We start from the raw sequence: 20,430 nt of genomic DNA, 5'->3' as shown, positions 1-20,430 counted from the left end.
ACAAAGCATGGCCCAAGAAACAATGTAAAGTCCTCAACGAATCATGCAAACAACATACCTCAAAAGGACGACACACACTAACAAGACAACACTCAGCCCACAATTAGAAAGCTTATGGAACACAGTTTGCTTCGTGTAACAGACTTAGCTCCTCTCACTGGGAGGTCTGACACTTGCCACATAGCTCAGTGCAAATCCAATGGGCAGTGGTTTACCCCAAACCCTTATGCCGGGTTACACAGGGTCCTATCACCTACTCTTTTCTTTCCTAAGTCATTTCAGTGGGACAACAGAAAACAACTTTTGGACTTTGAGGAGGAAAAAGGTAAGACACACAAAGAAATTCAGGTTTGTCACAATGAGTAAATGACATGTCTGGAGTGACAGAGTGAAGAGCAGGAGAAATATTCATAAGACCAGTTACTTACTAAGTTGGGATATATACTTGTTTCAGTTTGCTCTCGGCTTCAGCTGCTTTTAGGCGTTTCTAATTCGAAAGATGGACAAAACAGTTTACATAAAATGCATACAAATTATTAACATCTCATAGCCTTAAAAACACAAGAAGATAAAGATTACAGCACAATTCTTATGTTAAGATTTCTATCATAAACATATTCTAAAGCTTTAGTAACTCGAGAACGTCATTCTAAGCTACATAAATGTTGCAACCTTAAACCTCGGCTGAGCTCACAGAATGCTGTACTGAAGCCAACCAGAAGCCAAATGCAGGGAAGGAGAGCACATCTCAGATCTAGGTCCTGATCGATGTAAAATTAAAAGCAAAGAGAAGGGAACAGCACGGTCCCCAGAGAGACTACAAACCCACCCTTCAGCTGTCCCACCAGATGAAAACACAAATATTCAGGGCTAACCTGAAACTTCAAATGGAGACAACATTCATTTAACTGTCTTTAGTGCTGTGCCTGTCTTTCTTTGGGGATACTTCCTGACTTGAACAGCACAGGTTTCCAGGCAGCAGAGCCTTCTTTTCCACTACAGTTGTTTAAAATATGCATTTTCTGCATTACATATGGTGTTGACACTGGGAATTGTTCAATACACTGTGGATTTCTACCCACTATTCATGACCACGGCAACTCCTGGCATGTGGGAGCCGTCCTTAAGATGCATTTGTACAGCATCCAGTACAGCAAGCCACTGGACAGCTTGCACATTTAGGCAAATGCTGTCTGTTTTTAATCTCTGCCTTGTTCTGCATGTGACTGCAAGACTCTAAAACAGGCCTTTACTGAGGTCATTTCCCCAAAGGCTGGTTTTTCAAAATAAGTAACTAAGAGCTATATGAATTTAGGACATTTGGGAAGAACTCAAACATTAAATGGCTCCCTCCTTTTAGATGACTTTGGAGGAGAAAGCATCAAATTACAAAGACTAAGGCTACCATACCCAGGCTTGGTGGCAAACACCTGCGCCTTAGCACTCCAGACTAAAGCAGGAGGAACTCAAGTTTAGGAACAGCCTAAGCCACCCAGTGAGGCCCTGTCTCAAAATAACAAATGTGTTACAATTAAGGTCAAAAGCTGAGGGGAGGACTGGGCATGCAGCTCAGAGGCAGAGTGCCTACCTACCATAGACTAGGCCTTAGGTAGGCTCCCTAGCACTGCAGAAGGGACCTCAAATGGGGTAGGCTCTAGAGCTTACAGAACAGACCTATAAAAATGTCATGTAAGGAGGTTTCAGAAAATCATAGAAGCATCTGAGTTTGTAAGGCCAATGGCATCAGGCTCAACTTTTAATCCATAGACATATCGTCCATGGGTTCATGACAGGGCTGGATTTCTAGTACACCCCCCTTGTCATAAAGAGATGAAGCCCCAGCCATACAAGGGAAACAAGGTCTCTCGACCCACATCTCTCTCTATTATTGTTCTCAAATTGTCAGGAAAGCAAATGCTGAGAACAGTGAACTATTAAGATGAAAATATTTTAAAAAAAGACATGAAATCGTGGAATTTAAGTAGTTCTAGGAAAGGTCAAACAGGCTCGGGATTAGCACATTGCTAGCCAACACGGACAAACAGAAGGCGCGCCGAATGGTGCTGGCGGCACGGAAGTTACCTGCTGCACGTATCTGTCAGTAGTTTTCCACATGTAGTAGTATTCAATGATGCTCGTCAAGGACTTCCACGGGAGCTGAAAGACATTTACGATGATAATGAAAACAACCCATGGCATAAAGTGTTTTCCTTCAAAACCACTCACTGGAAATGAAGGATCTATATATTAGACTCATTCTAGAAATAAAATCTTAAAAAAAAACCAACAAAATTAATTCTTAGCAAAAAGTATACGTTATATTTAATAAGAGATCCCATTCAATGCATGCATTCCATTCCTCATCAATTTGATTAAAAATTACAAACATCATCACTGGAAAGATTTCCTGACTTACTCAGGAAAGGTTTTAGCCCCATGGAGCAGTGACAGGAGAGACTAAGAACAATTAATTAACTAATTAAAATGGGCCTTTTGCAGCATGCTAGGCAGCTGCACTGCAGGAAGCTATATCATCACCTCTGATGCGTAATTTTAGAAATATTATTTAAACAGTTCGAGGCTGAGTTACTCTAACTTTCAAAGAGGTCACTGCAACTGGGTAACTTCTATTGGTCTCTGGCGTAATATTTCTCAACCCTTTCCTGACAACTCTGTTTTGTTTTATTATAAATAAAACAACAGGCTACATCTCTGGGGAGAAAAGGACCTAGCTAATTGTGTTTTCTATTTAAAAAGTAAGTTTGCCTTTGCTGTTTTCTATAATACTAAAAAAAAAAAATCCGACTCATGAGTTTTAGAGCAAAGAAGACACTCCTCAGAGCCCTCTGCAGATGAGGTCATCACCCAGACAACTGAGAGCGGTAGGCCTCCACGGTAACGGGGAGCATTGACAGGGCCATCTTGAACTGTAGCTGCTGTTGAGAAGGGAACTCAGCCCTCTGACTCCCAGCATGCCATAAGGAGGAGCCTCTTAAAACCACCGTACTGCTATGGCCACCTGACCATAAGTCTTTAACAACGTGTAATTTCTAGGCTGGGCTGGGCGGTGGTGGTGCACGCCTTTAATCCCAGCACTCGGGAGGCAGAGGCAGGCGGATCTCTGTGAGTTCGAGGCCAGCCTGGTCTACAAGAGCTAGTTCCAGGACAGGAACCAAAAGCTATGGAGAAACCACGTCTCGAAAATAAAAAAAAAATTTCTAGCCTGGCCTTGAACTTAAGATCTTCCAGACACAGCTCCCTGGCCATTAGGATTACAGAGACCTGTCACCTGCCTGGTTTTAGAATTTAGTACTATAGCACATAACAGTCTAGGTGTGACTGAGGTTGTGTTGGGGCAGATTTCATTGATAACAACAATTTATAAGTACTGTGCCTGAAATCTAATGTATCAATCTACATTGATAAGTAACAATTTTGTTTTATAACTAATTCAAGAGATAGTCAACAAACTGAAAGGTATGGCACCAGCTTATATCTAAGTGTGATAGTCAAGGAGTGGATCCTTAGGTCAGCACAGCAGTATACGCTTGTAATCCCAACACTCGGGAGGCAGACACAGGATGACCTGCCCAGGTTTGTACCAGCTAGGGTTACATAGTCTGGCCCTGCCACAAACAAATAAGCAAGCAAACAAACATTTTTACGATGAAAATGAAGGATAGTTATTATAGAAAGCAATTTATGAAGATCTCAAGCAAAACTTCTTTTTCAAAGAGGATAAACTAAAGAAAGCAAGACTTCTGGGGTGGCTGTGCAGTTATAATGCCTGCTACTCCAAATGCTGAGGCAGAAGGTCGCAAGTTCAAGGGAAGCCTGAGCAACTTAGCAAAACTCTGACAAAGAAGGCTTGAAAGGGCTTGGGGTTAGAGCTCAGTGACGGAGTGCTCCCGACACACCAGAGGCTTGGGTTTGCTCCCTAGGACCGAAAACTTAAAAGTAGGTCTTCCTAGGCGGGCTTGTGCGCGCACACGCACAACAGTAACTGTCAGTAGACGTGTTAGGTGTGGTCATTACTTCTCGGTATGTGTACAACACGCTGTGCAACTTGAATACACAATTTCTCACTGAATCTAAAAGGGAATAGATTTTAGATATAATAAGATTGATTCTAAGTAGAACACTGCATATCATTAAGAATCAAAGACAAGCTAGGGGCAGTGGTGCTGCATGCCTTTAATCCCAGCACTTGAGAGATAGAGAGGCAGGTGAATCTCTGTGAGTTCAAGGCTAGCCTGGTCTACAAGAGCTAGCTTCAGGTCAGGCTCCAAAGCTACAGAGAAACCCTGTCTTGAAAAAAAACAAAAAACAAATCAGAGACAGCTGGGAACTGAAAAGCAAATCCGGCTCTTTTGTTTGGTCAAGGTTACAGCTATGTTACAAATACACATCAACAATTGTTAACACAGCTAGAGGAAGTCTGAGCAGACAGAGAGAGTACACACAGACTGTAATATTTAGCACAAATGTTCAGAAAAGTCCATATTTCCTCTTGGAAATCAGAGAGCTACAGAGGGTAAATTCATGCAACCAAGGTGTGTGTATTCCAGGAGCTCAGGACTCCTCGCCCGGGTAAGGACTCCTCGCCCTGGGTCATAGTCACGATACAAAGCAAATGTCAACTGCTTCCTTCTAAGTGACCCTTCATTCTATTTTAAGCTAATAAAATCACTGTCAGTGGCTAAGGGTGTGGCCAGTGCAGAACACATTCTCGAGGCCCTGGCACCAACAGAACAGTTAGAGGCGTACTAAACGTGAAAGAGTTAACAAACAGAAATACCAACATTTCAGTCTCAACAGCCCATTCACGGTTTTCCACTTACAAAGTCCTGACGGATGTCATTGAAGTCTTTGCCATACTTCTCCAGTGCTTCTTCGAACAAGCTGGCTTCGGAGGCCGACCACTCCTCCATCTCATCTCTGCACAGGACTGGTCCTCCAAGGGGCACAAGGACACTGATGGCACTGCTCAGGTCATAGCTGTGCCTGTACAGTGTATCCATGGCATGGAACTGGGGAGAAGAAAGGCGAGCATGAAATGTCAAGTGGGCACCTACACCTGCAGGCCGGCGAAAGCCAGAGCCCTGAATGCAGATACGCGTAATTAACAGGATCCTTAGGAGTTCCTTTAAAAAACAAATCAAACAGCCAAACACCACCGAATAATTGTTTGAAGAGAATGCTTACTGGCAAAAGAATGCTAAGGTGTTTTAAAAATACATCCATTTGAAACGACGACAACCATGAAGATCCAAATGCTCAAAATATTCAATTAAGAACACAATCAATTTGACTTCAAGATTTCATTTACTTAAAAATACCCAAGTCACTGCAATTACTGGGGAAGACTGGTATAATCACCACTGACTAGGAAGGCATACTGTGCGTGAGAGAGAAAGCATTGTATTAAAAACATTGATTCAAGTTAGAGAATAATGTACTATCAAAAAGAACAAGAGACGGAAAGAAAAATCAGAATAGTGCATCATATTTAAAGCAAAATTACATATTTGGGCCAACGAGATGGCTTAGCAGTAAAGGTGCTTGCTGCCAAGCCTGACAGCCTGAGTTCAATTCCCTCACCCACATGGTAGGAGAGAATTGACTCCATGGCACACATATACTCACACACATACATATACATATACACACATAAAATAAATACGTAAAAGAAATACATATTCACATTAAACACAAAACAAGATTAGAAATCCATGTTCTAATGTAACTTGGTTGAGACTTTGACCAAGATCAGATGAGCAGTGTGGGCTTCTATAGATGATAAGCAAGGGTGATTTGAGAAGGGGACAGAGGTGAGGACATATTTAGGAGGGTGTGGTGATGTACTCCCTGTCATGCACCAAGTGTTGGGCTCGAATCCGGGCGCCCTACTAGGATATAAAACTTCAGAACTTTTGATAGTTTATCTATTGAAGAGAGTCCTTTACACATGTGCACAGACGTTTACGAATGCCAAGAAAACAGTAAAGTAGGACGGTCAGCCCGGCAAACACACACATGTGCACACGCATACACACATGCACACACACATGCACGTGCGTGTACGCACGCGCACACTGACACGCAGACTGGCTGGCCAGGCTATCCTGCCTCTGTGTCCATCCCACTACACATGCAGGCTTTGGAGCACATGAATGCCAAACCTTGCATCTTTTACACCATCACAACAGGTCGATCATTTAAAACTTCACAAGTGCACAGGATGTGGTAGCGCACACCTTTAATCCCAGCACTTGGAGGCAGAGCAGGCGTCTTTGAGTTACAGTCAGTTACACAGTGTGAGCCTGTCACTCAATAAAACAAATACATTAAAAAATAATTAATTAGCCAGGTGGTGGTGATGTGCACCTGTAATCCCGGCATTCTGGAGAGGCAGCGGCAGGGGGAGCTTTGACTTCAAGGCCAGCCTGGTCTACAGAGCAAGTTCTAGGTCCAACCAGGGCTACGCAGAGAAATTCTGCCTCAAAAAACCAAACAACAACAACAATTAATTAATTAATTAGTTAAGGTATATATTTACAGTTGGGCATGGTAGTACACATCTATAATCCTAACACACTCAGGAGTGAGGCAGGAGGATTACAAATTTGAAGCCAGCCAACCAGTGAAATCCTATAACACAACAAGGATGCATTTACACTGTGAGACATTAACCAAAATGGCCAACACGAACATAGAAATTGAATTTGTTGACAAAGCCAAAGGCAGCAACTGGTACAGATCTGTTTAGTGACTGAACAGGGTTTGGCGTTAGCTTTAAAACAAATCTCTGGATTCCACAAAACGAAAAGCTGAAGAGAAAATGCCATTATCAGATTCCCTTGACAGTCACAGCTTGGCGACCGTCCGAGGTGCTCGTTTGCTGCAGGCGCTGGTGATGGACAGTGTTCTCTTGAGAGAAGCTCTCTCTGTCGCACCACGGCTTCAGAACGCTGGCCCTGCTCTTGCCTCCTGCTCACACCCGGTCAAGTTTCACAAGCAATGAATCCGATTCTCTAGCTAGCCTCACCCACTAGACCCTGTGATTTAGCTGTTTTTTTATCTCCAAATCTGAGTACTCTTTCTGACCATCTCATTATACAAACAGAGAGATCAATAGTACCTAGGGAGTCTTTCAACTAAGGATAGAGCCATAAACTGTTACTTTAATGTCCTAAATTGACAACTGGTAATAAAATTGAAAAAAAAAAAACCTGAAAGACTAGGTAGTGTTCAAAAGCCAATCCCACCACTTGGGATGTGAAGGCAGGAGGATAAGGAGGTCAGTGTTATCCCTGAATATAATATAATGTCTGTCTCAAAAAAACAAAAACAAATTAGCCAATAATTATACAAGGGCTCGAGTAAAGCTCAGAACCAGACTTGCTTGAGGTCCCAGGTATGATCCTCAATACCCCCTCTAAAACCTTATGCAAATTCACTGTGATGATGTAATTCCTCAAAAGGAAAAAGCTAGTCGGAAGAAACCACATGATAAACCACAGCACAAGCCATGTGCAAGGATGTCCCCTGTCTCCAGCCATTGAGGAGGCTCAGACTGCAGGACAGCTTCCAGGCCACCACCAGCTTCAGCCAGCATTAAAACCACGAGACTCATCTCAAATAAGTGAACTGCACCTTGGCGGAGAGGGCAGTGCAGTTGGTAGGAGCTGGCTGAACAAGGCACCGCTGAACTTGAGGGGACAATTTCACAATGGAAACCAGAGGGTTCTATCTCTCATAAGGCCCTTTAACCTCATCTTTCTAAGACGCTCAGATGTTGCTTTTTGTGTGGTCTAACTGTACTTTTTAAAAGCTCTAAGTAAAAGAACATAGTTGCTATACCCAAAGAAAACAACATTCAAAGGTGTGCGGTGGTGGCGCACACCTTTAATTCCACCACTCGGGAGGCAGAGGCAGGCAGATCTCTGTGAGTTCGAGGTCAACCTGTCTACAGAGCAAGTTCCAGGACAGCTAGGGGCTACACAGAGAATCCTTGTCTCTCTAAAAAACAAAAAAATGAACAAACAAAAAAAAAAGGAAGAAAATTTAAGAGACCATACAAATTGGGTGGTGTGCGCTCCAGAATACGGCCTGGGAGGACACAAAGGACACTCCGGGACCCTACACTATATCCACACCTAGTAGTGCTTTTACACTGATGTACGTGACCATGAAGTTCACTCCGTGCATGAGATATAGTGTACAATATATCTCAACTTCAAATTTGAAAACTAAGCATAAAACAGCCCAAGTCCCCCTCAGATAAATGCTTCGCAAAGACCACATCTTTTCAATAAATACAAACACACGTTGCAAGATCCATTCAAATCTAAATTTTGAAAATCACAACCAAGCACAAGCTGTTCCCTCTGCCAAAAAGCAAAGGTGTTGTCACATTGCATCCCATTCACAACAGATGGCAGTGACAAACAGAAGTATTTTAGGAGGAAGACTGACAAGGAAGTCTCGGTGGAGGGGTTTTCATCTTTTGTTCGTTAAATAGAACCACGCTGTGGCAAACTTGTTTGTTGGTCAGCAAACATTTCACCTTCTGCCCTGGACCTCCCTCTGGAGGCTACTCTGCCCTACACAGATATCGGGCTTTTGGAACATGATTTGCTTGGCCAGTAGCATGTTAAGATATAGGACATAGCTGGGCAGTGGTGGCACACACCTTTTATCCCAGGACTTGCGAGGCAGAAGGAGGGTGGATCTCTGAGTTCAACGCTAGCCTGGTCTGCAAAGTGAGTTCCAGGACAACCAGGGCTACACAGAGAAACCCTGTCTCAAAGAAAAAAAAAAAAACCAAACCAGAACAAAAACAGAAGGGGAGGTATATGAGACAACCAATCTTTGGTGTGTGTTTGTGCGTTTGGCCTTGGTCTCTTGTACGACTGCCTTGTGTTCACAGAGGCTATGAGGCTAGGAGATACAGGAGAGCAGACCTGGCCCAGCGCGTAGCTTGGCTGAGTCTGGTTCACTGGAATCCAGACGATCTGCAGCTGAGTGGCTGAGATGAGGCATGCACTGGATAAGCCTCTGCATTCTGGGGCAGTGTGTGAGCAACGCCATTTGAGAACCCACATTCGTGGAGGTGCTCCAAGTTCTGCAGGCGGTCACCTTCGCAGTTGGTCTAGATGGAGCTGTTTCAGCTCAAGATTGATGGGTGGGTGACGCAGGGCGTAAGGGCCCTGCTCTGAAACAGCGCTTCAGTGCGCCTCATCAGTTGACTGCAGGGAAGACCACCTCTGCTAGTTTTCCAATCCCGCCTGCTTCCCCTGCACTACAGCAGTGTGTGACCTGAAGCTTTCCAGGGAATGCACAATCCCGTGTGCCCCACTGCACAACACTACCTTACACGCACATGTTTAGCACTAATTACTCATTTGCTCAGGCACAATTTCATAAAAACCTTACATTTTTAAAGCCAGCACAAATTACAGCATTCAAGATATTAAGTCAGTTCAAAACGTACTGAACTCAAGCTTTCTCTCCAAGCAGAAGGTGAATATAAACTCTTAGGAATAAATCTGAAACTATGATCCAAGCAAAAGTTTTTATATATAAAAAGTGTACCATCCACTTGCAATTTTTGTTCTGGTAGGAACAAAAGAGAGAGAAGGTTATATTTCATTTTTTTAAAAAAATAGGGAAAGGATTTACTTTTTAATTGAAAATATTCTTTTCTCATACAATATATCCTAATTTCAAGCCTCAGAAGAAATTGCAGTTGGGCATGGTGGTGCAGACGGATAATCCGAGCACTTGGGAGAAGGAGGCAGGAAGATCAAGAGGTCAAGGCTAGACTCAGATATATGCTGAGCTTCAGGCTAGCCTGGGCTATATGAAAAGGCCTCACACTACACTCCCGTACCCCTCTGTTGTACAGGACTGAGCTCTGGGCCCAACTGCTGCCACCATCCTGAGTTCAGCCGTCCCCATGTGCAGACATTCGTCACAGCTAGACTTGCTGACAACTGATGCTCCTTCTGAGTACAGAAGGGGGTGGGGAGGAGAGTGGGACCTGAACCCAATTATCTAGTCGCACCTCCCAGCCAGCTGTATGCAATTTTGCCCTAATTGTACCTGGTCTTAAGGAGATGCAGAATATATAGACTGGGAAAATATGGGTGCTGGTGGTGGGAATATCTACCATCTATGCAGCCCTGGGGAAGCCAGCATCCATGTTGGAAGCAGACCTTCCAGTGTGGTTGCTACAGGGTCACCACACTCTGCAAGTAACCCTAATAAACTTGCTGGTTCTCTAGGGTGAACTCTGGTGGACTCAAACTATAGCTTGGCATTGGGGGCCTGGTGTAGGAGGTTCTTCTGTCTATGTGTTGCTTTCATTGGTTGAATAAAGAAACTGCCTTGGCCTTTTGATAGGGCAGCACTTAGGTAGGCAGAGTAGACAGAACTGAATGCTGGGAAGAAGAGCAGAGTCAGGCAGATGGCATGGGTCTCCTGCCTGAGATGGACACTGGTTAGAATCTTGCCCATAAGCCACAGTCAGGTGGCAATAAACAGATTAGTGGAAATGGGTTAAATTAACATGTAAGAATTAGCCAATAAGAAGTTAGAGCTAATGGGCCAGGCAGTGATTTAAATAAATACAGTTTCTGTGTGATTATTTCGGGTGTAACTAGCAGGGCAATTGGGATGACAAGCAGCCCGCTCGCTCCCTACTACAGGGGCCTTATGAGGTAGGGGTCAGGTGGTGCCTTGCTACCCCCAAAAATATAGAATTTGAAACATATTAGAATAACTGGGAATATACACATTTCCTCTGTAATTCTGCAAAGAATTAATTTACATTTTAAATTTTATTTCATCAGAAATAAACTAATACTTCAAATTAAAAGGTATAAAATTAGGAAATAATTAGAAGCATATAATAAAGAAAATGCTATAAATCAAAAATATTCTAGTTAAAGTCATGCTGGTAGAGAAACACTTATAATCTAAAACATATAAAGGAAATAAAAATAAGAATATGCTAAACAAAGAAAACCAGCCTACAATTCACAATCCCAGAGAACCTAGACAACAATGAGGACCCTAAGAGAGACATACATGGATCTAATCTACATGGGAAGTAGAAAAAGACAAGATCTCCTGAGTAAATTGGGAGCATGGGGACCATGGGAGAGGGTAAAGGGGGAGGGGAAAGTAAGGGAGGAGAGTGAAGAAAAATATATAGCTCAATAAAAACAATAAAAAATGAAATAACAAGTCATGAGCCACGTGGCAAAGCATAAATAGAAATACGGGCTAAAATCTTTAGCTAAAAAGAATTGGCTAAAAACATTCTTTAGGAAAATACCAGGCCTGAGCCAAGCAAAGGCGCACACCTTTAATCCCAGTACTGGAGAGTCAGAGGTAGGTGGATCTCTGTGAGTTCAAGGCCAGCCTGGTCTAAGAGAGCTAGTTCCAGGACAGGCTCCAAAGCTACAGAGAAACCCTGTCTTGAAAAACAAAAAAGAAAATACCAGGCCTAGCTGTGGCAGAAGAACTCTAAGTTCAAGGCCAGCCAAAGCTACACAGCAGGACCCTCCCCCCTCTCTCTCAAAAAAAAAATCAATCAATCAGGAAAAGAAGTATCAAAGTAAATCTAAAAGTAGAAAATAAAGAGGAAAATTAAATAGAAAACATACAATAAAATCTCATTTAAATGAACAAAAAGGAATATGGCAAAGCTCCTCTGGGATAATACTCTTGTACACTGTAAAGATTTGTCACTCATATTAGTTTAATAAAACACTGATTGGCCAGTATCCAGGCAGGAAATATAGGCGGGGCAGCCAGACTAGGAGAATTATGGGAAGAGGAAAGGCAGAGATATAGTTACCAGTCAGATACAGAGGAAGCAAAATGAGAATGCCTCACTGAGAAAAGGTACTAAGCCATGTGGTTAAACATAGACAAGAATTATGGGTTAATTTAAGTTGTAAGAGCTAGTTGCTAATAGGCTAAACAGTTTACAATTAATATAAGGCTGTGTGTGTTTCTTTGGGACTGAATGGATGCAGAACTGGATGTGACAGAAACTTCCATCTATAAATGGCACCCAAACATTTCACAAGAATTGCCACATAAAGCCTGAGAAAGCTTTAAAAAATGGGATTCGAGACTGACAAGAACAGAGTTAAGCACAGGTTCTTGGCAACTGTCTTTTCTCCAGGAGGATCTGTTACTGGCAGCAAGCAGAGGCACAGCTCCTTTAAGAGAGGCTTCCTGACTCAGCGTTAGTGGCAAAAACCTTGTAGCTCTTTTAAGAAGCTCTGCCACCAAACACTTAAATGGTATTTATGTGTAGACATTGGCAAGCTTCTTGGTGGTGGCATGGACCTTAAAACTCCACAGAGTTGTGGCAATACACATGGCTACTGCCAGTACTTCCACCATTAAGCTAGACTCTCAGAAAGCTAAGGAATGGAGCAGAGCCATCTGCCAAAGCCGCAGTTTCAATCCTAGCTATGCAGCTTAACAGATTAAAGACTCACATGGTCAGAAGAAAGATAAGTAAGCAGTAAAGACAGATTCAGATTTTTTAAAAAAAATCTCTAAATGGTTTACAGTGTGTTTAAAAATATGCATGGGCTTAGAAGAGAAAAGATAAAAAAAAAAGTCCTTTAAAAAAAAGAAACAGAGTAGCTGGGCATGGTGACAAACAGCTTTAATGCCAGCACTTGGGAGGCAGAGGCAGGTGGATCTCTGAGTTCAAGGCCAAGCTGCTCTAGAGTGAGTTCCAGGACAATAAAAAGATACAGAGAGAAACCCTATCTCATAAAACCAAAAATTTTAAAATAAAAATAAACTTTTAGAAAAAAGGCCACATAAATATGGAAAATACAGAGAGAGTCTGAATACTGTATATTATTATGTTATCTTTGAATTGTTTGACTGCTAAGGATGGAGAAACAGCTGCTAAATGATATTTGATTATAAATGCTGCTGGATTAATCCAACCTATATATTTTGAAAATGCCTTGACTTCAAAATTTAAGTCAAGGGCTGGAGAGATGACTCAGTGGTTAAGAGCACTGCCTGCTGTTCCAAAGGTCCCAAGTTCAATTTCCAGCAACCACATGGTGGCTCACAACCATCTGTAATGAGATCTGGTGCCCTCTTCTGGCCAGCAGACATACATGCAGGCAGAGTACTGAGACTAATGTATACATGATAAATAAATAAGTCTTTAAAAAAATTTAAGTCAAAAGATATGCTACTTTGGAGGTTTTGCTTTTGTTTCCACAGCAAATGAGAGGCTGTAGATTCATTCTAGGTTAAGGAAAATAAAGTTGGATTAAGGAAGATCCCCTGAAAAATCTCTAATGGGAACAGATGGCCCAGATGATCCAACATTTCAGAGCACCTCTGTTGCTGAATTCTACATCCAGAACAGCTTCAAGACTGCTGGCTGAGATGATCCAACCTCAAAGAATATTCCAGTCAGGACTTGACCATAATCGTAAATTTCTTTGGTTCCCATGAAATTATCAATGCCTCCAATCAGCAGGAAATAGCCTAGAAAACTACATATACATTCCCAAAAAAGGATTAAGGATGTTTGTCTTTGTTTACAATGTTAGTTACAAGTTGCTATAAATAATGGTCAGGGAAAAAAAAAGCTGAACAAAGGAGATTAGATTCAGAGTTCTTATTTTGAAAAGAAAAAAGGGGAAATGCTGTGGGATAATGCTCTTGTACCCTGTAAAGATCTGTCACTTGTATTAATTTAATAAAACATTGATTGGCCAGTGGCCAGGAAGGAAGTATAGGCAGGACAACCAGACTAAGAAAATTATGGGAAGAGGAAAGGCAAAATGCAGTCACCAGTCAGAAGCAGAGGAAACAAAATGAGAATGCCTTACTGAGAAAAGGGACCAAGCAACATGGCTAAACATAGACAAGAATTATGGGTTAATTTAAGTTGTAAGAGCTAGTTAATAATAAGCCTGAGCTAATAGGCCAAACAGTTTATACTTAATATAAGCCTCTGTGTGTTTCTTTGGAACTGAAAGGATGTGGGACTGAGTATGATAGGAACTTCTGTCTACACAAAGCTATCATGGAAAACAAAAAAACTCTCTTGTGTGTGTGATATTTCTTTTCTTGACACAAAGACAAAGAAAGACTAAGCAACAGAATAGTACTAAAGGGTACCACATAAATGACAAAGTCTATTAGCTAGATTTAGGGCCTGAAAATGGTTGTTTCTTCTTCTTTAATGGACATTACTGGGACAAGTGGTCTACAGGAATAAAGACCCTTCATTAAACTATTGTCACAGTGCCATATTATACTATGTTAGTGCAGGAGAAAATTATTATTTAGGCACAAATACTTAGTAATAAAGAAATATCCATTCTGAAATTCAAGCTGTCTAGAAATAATACATGTATAGTTAAAAATTGACAGGTGGCCATTTGAGTAACTTGTGGGTAGTTAAACTTGATAGGTGGCCTGTGTTTGGCCTGAGTACCTGCAGTTGGCCCCACCAGACTAGACCAAATCAGAATGGAGCACCCTCTGCTAAAGTCGACTGATTAAATTCAATAGGAGTCTCATAACCACAAATGTTAGGGCTATCAAGAAAAAAAAAATAAAGTGTTGTCCAATGCTAGAAATGTAAATAAAGCCAGTTAGATTCTTACATCTGTTGTTCAAGTTTGTCTCTTGACCATAGAGAGAAAGGTGACGGAGCAGTCAAGGTACAAAGGTAATAGCTATGGAACTTACCTGACAGGAACAAAAGAAGCCTTTGTATTAGACTCTAAAATACAAAGTCATAGTTCTATTAAGATATTATAAGCATAAACTGTTATCAACTCATATCTGTACATCCAAAACTTCTTTATAAAAAGTCTAGAGTACTTAAATTTCTCAACTATATTTCCTAAATACAGCGATCTTCTGAAGTTTCCTATATTGGTGTTTAACTCAAAAAGAAGAGAAGTAAAGTCCTGGCTGAAGAGGCCCAGTGGGTAGGATGTTTCACTGAATTTCCACAAAGCCCTGGGCCCAATCACCAGTACCAAATAACACCAGTTGCAGAGATGTAAACCTTAATCCCAGCACCCAGGCTGTGTGGTCAGGATAATCAGAAATCAAGACATGGGAAGTTCAAGGCTGGACTAGGGTACTTACAACCTTTCTAAAATAAATAAATAAATAAATAAATAAATAAATAAATAAATAAATAAATAAATAAATAAATAAATAAATAAATAAATAAATAAATAAGAGGGGGGAGGGAGGGAGGGGAGGGGAAGAGAGGAGAGAAGAGGAGAGGGGAGGGGAGGGGGAGGGGAGGAGAGAAGAGAAAGAAGGGAGGGAGGGAGGGAGGGAGGGAGGGAAGACGGAAGGAAGGAAGCAAGCAAGCAGTATTTGGGGGTGTAGTGAGGGGAGCAGGCCTGTTTTTCATCTGCCGGGCTCCCACATGGCTAGCTTAGCCCCAGAAATAACAACACACAAACTGTATTCATTTGAACACTGCCCGGCCCATTAGTTTCGTCCTCTTCTTGGCTAACTCTCACATCTTGATTAACCCATTTCTAATAATCTGTGTAGCACCACGAGGTGGTGGCTTACCGGGAAAGATTCAGCATGTCTGACCTGGCGGCTGGCTCCATGATGTCTGACCTCACTTCCCTTCTTCCTAGCATTCTGTTCTGTCTACTCCACCTACCTAATTTTCTGTCCTATCAAAGGGCCAAGGAAGGCCGTTTCTTTATTAACCAATGAAAGTAACACATAGACAGATGACCCTCCTCCATCATGGGGGCAGCAACAGGGTTCAGTGTGTAAAGGCATTTGCCAACAAGCCTGACAATCTGAATTAACTTCCCAAGTTGTCATCTGACACACGTGTGCACAAGTGCACATGCATTTGCTAAAACACCAGAGTCAAGGAGATGGCTCAGAGGAAGCGCCAGCACTTGCTGTGCTAGTACCTGAACTTTTAACGAGTCAGGTACAGATGGCTTTGCACACACTTGCAATCCCAGCACTGAGGTGAATGGACAGGAAAATTGCTAGGCCTGGCCGGCTGCCAACCCAGATTCAGAAGGAGACTCTGTCTCAAGGGAATAAGGTGGACAGCAATAGGGTAGGATATTTGATGTTCTCCTCTGGTGTCCGCATGTGTGTACAGACACACACACACCAAAATAATGTTCCTGGACAGCACTTAGGGAGTTCAGGCGTGTGAGGGCAGGCCCAGTCTGCTCCACAGAGAGAGTTCCAGGGCAGCCAGGGCTACAGGGAGAAACCCTGCCATGAAAAACTAAAAAGATCTACTAACTTGGTGAAACAAAGGAGCAGGCCTGTCTCATCTGAAAACGGAAACTACCAGAGTCAGTCCCAGATTCTAATGAGCTCATGAGCTAACAGGCACGGTGCTCGGTGCCAGTCACCAGTCAAGAGGGGTAGGCACAGCCACTGGCCGACGGAGAGTTTACGTGAGAAGTGACTGTTCAATAGAAGAAGGGAGGGAGAGAAGGAGAGAGAGACAGAGAATCACAAACAAAGGCCCAGGACAAGCCTTTAACCCCGGCACTTGGAAGCAAGAGGCAGGTGGACCACTGTGAGTTCCAGGCCAGCAAGAACTGCACAGGGAGATTCAATCAAAAAGAAACAACAATAACAGAAAAAAAAAAAATCAAAGCCAGGAAACTGTCAGGAGTCCTGAGGACACCAGGAGTCTGGAGAGAGGAAGGTATACTGGGGACTTGTATGTTGTCATAAATACGATTTAATGATACTATGGACTCACAGGATGGGAGCCGGGAAGGAGGTGCACTTTTAGATCAGCTGCGTTTCAGGCAGTAGCGCTGCCCCTGTATCTGAATCCATCTCTCACTAACCAGCACAGCCAGCCTTCCTCCGTCCAGACCTGCCACCAGAAAGCCTTGTCTAGTCCTGCCCCACCAACCCGAAGGGACAAGTCCTTGTGCAGTTCATTTACCATCCTGGGGCCTGGATTTTCAATGCAACTACTCAAAAAAATTCACCCAATTACTTAGTTTCCAGAGTCCAGGCAGGAAAGTCAAGCCAGAGCACTGCTTCTCCAGGAGCGAGACAGCAGGTCACTAACAACGCTGACGACGCTCTGCAGACCGAGGAGTGGCCTTGTGGCCACCACCACAAACTCAGGGAGGAGCAGGCTGGTACTGTGCCAGTTCCAGTCACAAAAGCCCAGCGATGTTTCACTGCAGGTCAGATTGTATACATGTCACACATAACACTGGCGCCATGGCCGCATGGCCTGGTGACTTCACAGCTATCTTCTTTGTGTGAGGCCTCCATAATGTTCCCACAACAGTAAGGCATGGTTTGACTATAATACAGACCATTCCTCAAGTGAGGGGCTGTGGGGGAGAGGGGACCAACTGTGTCAGTATTTCTAATTGATGCTTTCCCCCTGCGTAGTATATAAAATACTATCTATTTTATGAAGTAAGAGGCATGTATGAAACCTCCATGAGTTCAGTGTATTTTGGTTTGTTTTAGATTTGTTTTGTTTAGTTTTGGTCTGGTTTTGGTTTTTCAAGACAAGGTTTCTCTGGTTAGCCCTGGCTGTCCTGGAACTCTCTCTGTGCACCAGGCTGGCTGTGAACTCAGAGATTCGCCTGCCTCTGTTCTGTGAATGCTGGAATTAAAGCCAGGCATTGCCACTACCAGGCTGTGGGTTTTTTGTTTTGTTTTGTTTTTGAGTTTTGAGACTGTTTCATAACTGACTTTGAACTCTTGATCTGCCTGCCTCTGCCTCCCAAGAGCTGGAACCGCAGGCAGGGTTACACCACCATGCCCAGGTAGCAATAGAAATCTTGGGTTGGCAACACTTGAAACTTGCAGTTTAGCTGCATCATAACAGACCTCAAAATGAGGAAGTCAGACCCAGGCATGTACAATACCTGCCCCAAAAATATTACTGGTGATTGACAAGAGGTCTAGGATCCCTGGATGAACAAATGGTCCAGGAATGCTAAAAGCCTTCTGGAGGTCGTCCCCACATAAAATTCCTAAGGGAAATCGACAGTTACTCTGAACCTTTCACACATCCCTTCTGGCAAGCAATCCCCAAACTCTGAAGCACCAGTTTTAACCCGGCCCACTCAGTTTGTACATAAATCCCCAGGACCGTAAGATTCCAAGTGAGCCCGAAGCTACAGCAGTTTAAACAGGAAGCCTGTCTGTCTCTCCACTCCCGTCTCTCTCTATCTCTCTGCATGTCATTCTGTCTGTCTGTCTCTCACGCACACCCCTACATCTTCAAGCATATCTAACCCAGGAAGACCCAGCCCAGGTGTTCTAATGAAGCAGAGGCAGAAGGTGGATAGAAAGGGAACCTGCTGGAACAGGAAAGGACTTGGTAGAGACAAGAATGGATAGGATTCAACCTGACAGCAAACAACTGCCTGGGCCTCCAAGTCCACTTCTGCTTAAAAACAGAAAAATTATTACAGTAATGAGCTGGTGTGTATGTGACAGCGCACGCCTTCGAGCCCAGCATGTCAGAGGCAGGGGCAAGTGAATCTCTGTGAGTTCGAGGCCTGTTTGGTCTACAGACTGAGTTCAAGCCAGCCAGGGCCACATTACAAGACTCTGTCTCTAAACAAATAAATTTACTTATCCTAAATTATTTATTCCTGCAATCTTGGTTTGTGATATAAAGGTGATTTCCAAACAACTAACAAAAGTAAACAAAACAAAGGGATGGAAACACTGGGAAGTCGGAGGGCATCTTCTGAAAGGGAACACAGTAGGCAAGCATTAAACCTGTTATACAGTGGCAAACACCTGGAATTCCAGCACATGAGGGTGGAGGCAGGAGGACAGGAGGTCATCTGCCTTACGTCACACAAGTGTCACGGCATACACACCCACACGTCACACACACAATAAGTACAAGTAGGTCTTCTGTAAACACACAGATGTGTACAATAAGGGTCTTTAAAGGGAGCCTTTTTATAAACAGTCCTCAGCCAGGCATGGTAGCATCACCTAACATCTTGATGACTCTGAAGGCTGAGGCAGGTTGGCTGTCTTGAGCCCAAGAATTTCAAGTTGCCCTGAGCAACACAGCAAGACTGCAGCTCAAATGAGAAAATGTACATATACTGCTGTGATATTATATAACTATATATATATATATATATATATATATATATATATATATATATATATATATAATGAAGAGCCTTCACTGAACTCTATACCCTCTTCCTAGACAAATCCCCTTGAGGCCACCAGCAATGGGACACAGATTCACTGTGTCACTCATGTGACACAATTGGTCACCCTGCAGACCACCACCCGGCAAATCAGCCCCAATCACCAACTGCCACACAGCTCAGTCCTGGTCAGGGATTGACTTTCTCACTCTGGATCCGCGGTCAAGGCAGAGAGAACCTGCCAGAGCCATAGGAGCAGATGTCTAGTTTTATAAGCACGCTCTCCTAAGAATGGCATTAAACAACAAAGGACTGACTACAGATAACGCTCCAGCTATACAAAGCAAGAGCATGCAATGGGGGGGGGGGGCATCCCAGGCTTTTAAAATATTAAGAGAAAACATTTGTTGTCAGCAATAGCAGACATGCCCAGCACATGTGAGGCTCAGTTCAATCCCATCAGCACCAACCATATCATCACCGAAGAGGGCAGACGGGAAAGCATGGCTTATGCTCCACAGATCAGGGAAACCCAGGGGGAGACTGGACGAAAAAGCTGCACACCAGATAAACCCAAATCTGTTACAAACAACATCCAGGAGATTCGGCTTATCAGTCAGTGCTTACTACGTGGAGCTATTCAACACCAAACAAAGCAACAAAATAAACTATGTGGAAACACTGAGATGGTCCAGGGGTAAAGGTGCTTGCTGCTAAGCCTGATGACTCTGAATTCCACAGAGATGGAGGGAATACCAGAAAGCTGTCAATGTCAAGCTGTCCTCTGACCATGATGTACACACACACACACACACACACACACACACACACACACACAAAATGCAGATCACACTGAGTGCATTTGGGGTTATGAATTTCCATCTTTGTGTGCAGAATGATTTTGCAATACATGGCTACATTCTAAAGGAGCAGTTCCCTGGGAAGCAGCGCTCCAATCAATACCAGCTGTAGCAGAGAATAATTGTATATGAGTTGGCAAAAGATTTTGGGGAATTTAAAATATGAAATTATGAGAAACAGCGGAAGAAAAGTGTTTATAAGTGTAATAGAACATGAATAATATGAGCCAGGTGCAGAGGCTGAGGCAAGAGGTTCTCCTGAGCCCTGAGTTCAAGGCATTCTTAAACCTGAGCAACGAAGTGTGAGCGCAAGAGGATCCAGGTTTGATTCCCAGCACTCACCTGAGGCGCACACCTTTCTGTAATGCCAG

General features: G+C 43.1%; 1 protein-coding gene across 6 annotated transcripts in view; it reads right to left on the bottom strand.

The window, feature by feature from the left end:
• The window catches only part of Mta3 (metastasis associated 1 family member 3), a 121,848-nt gene that overhangs the window by 43,114 nt on the left and 58,304 nt on the right, over positions 1 to 20,430 (bottom strand). For all 6 annotated transcript variants that reach the window (XM_075955655.1, XM_075955652.1, XM_075955649.1 and 3 more), the window contains exons 9-11: positions 4,842 to 5,030; positions 2,083 to 2,157; positions 429 to 487 (exon numbers count right to left, since the gene is read on the bottom strand). In XM_075955655.1, the coding sequence (XP_075811770.1) occupies positions 429 to 487; positions 2,083 to 2,157; positions 4,842 to 5,030 (323 nt within the window). The remainder of the gene's footprint in view (positions 1 to 428; positions 488 to 2,082; positions 2,158 to 4,841; positions 5,031 to 20,430) is intronic.

This window comes from Microtus pennsylvanicus, chromosome 21 (genome assembly GCF_037038515.1).
Source record: "Microtus pennsylvanicus isolate mMicPen1 chromosome 21, mMicPen1.hap1, whole genome shotgun sequence".
Lineage (NCBI taxonomy): Eukaryota > Metazoa > Chordata > Mammalia > Rodentia > Cricetidae > Microtus > Microtus pennsylvanicus.
This window is presented reverse-complemented; position numbering and strand designations above follow the sequence as displayed.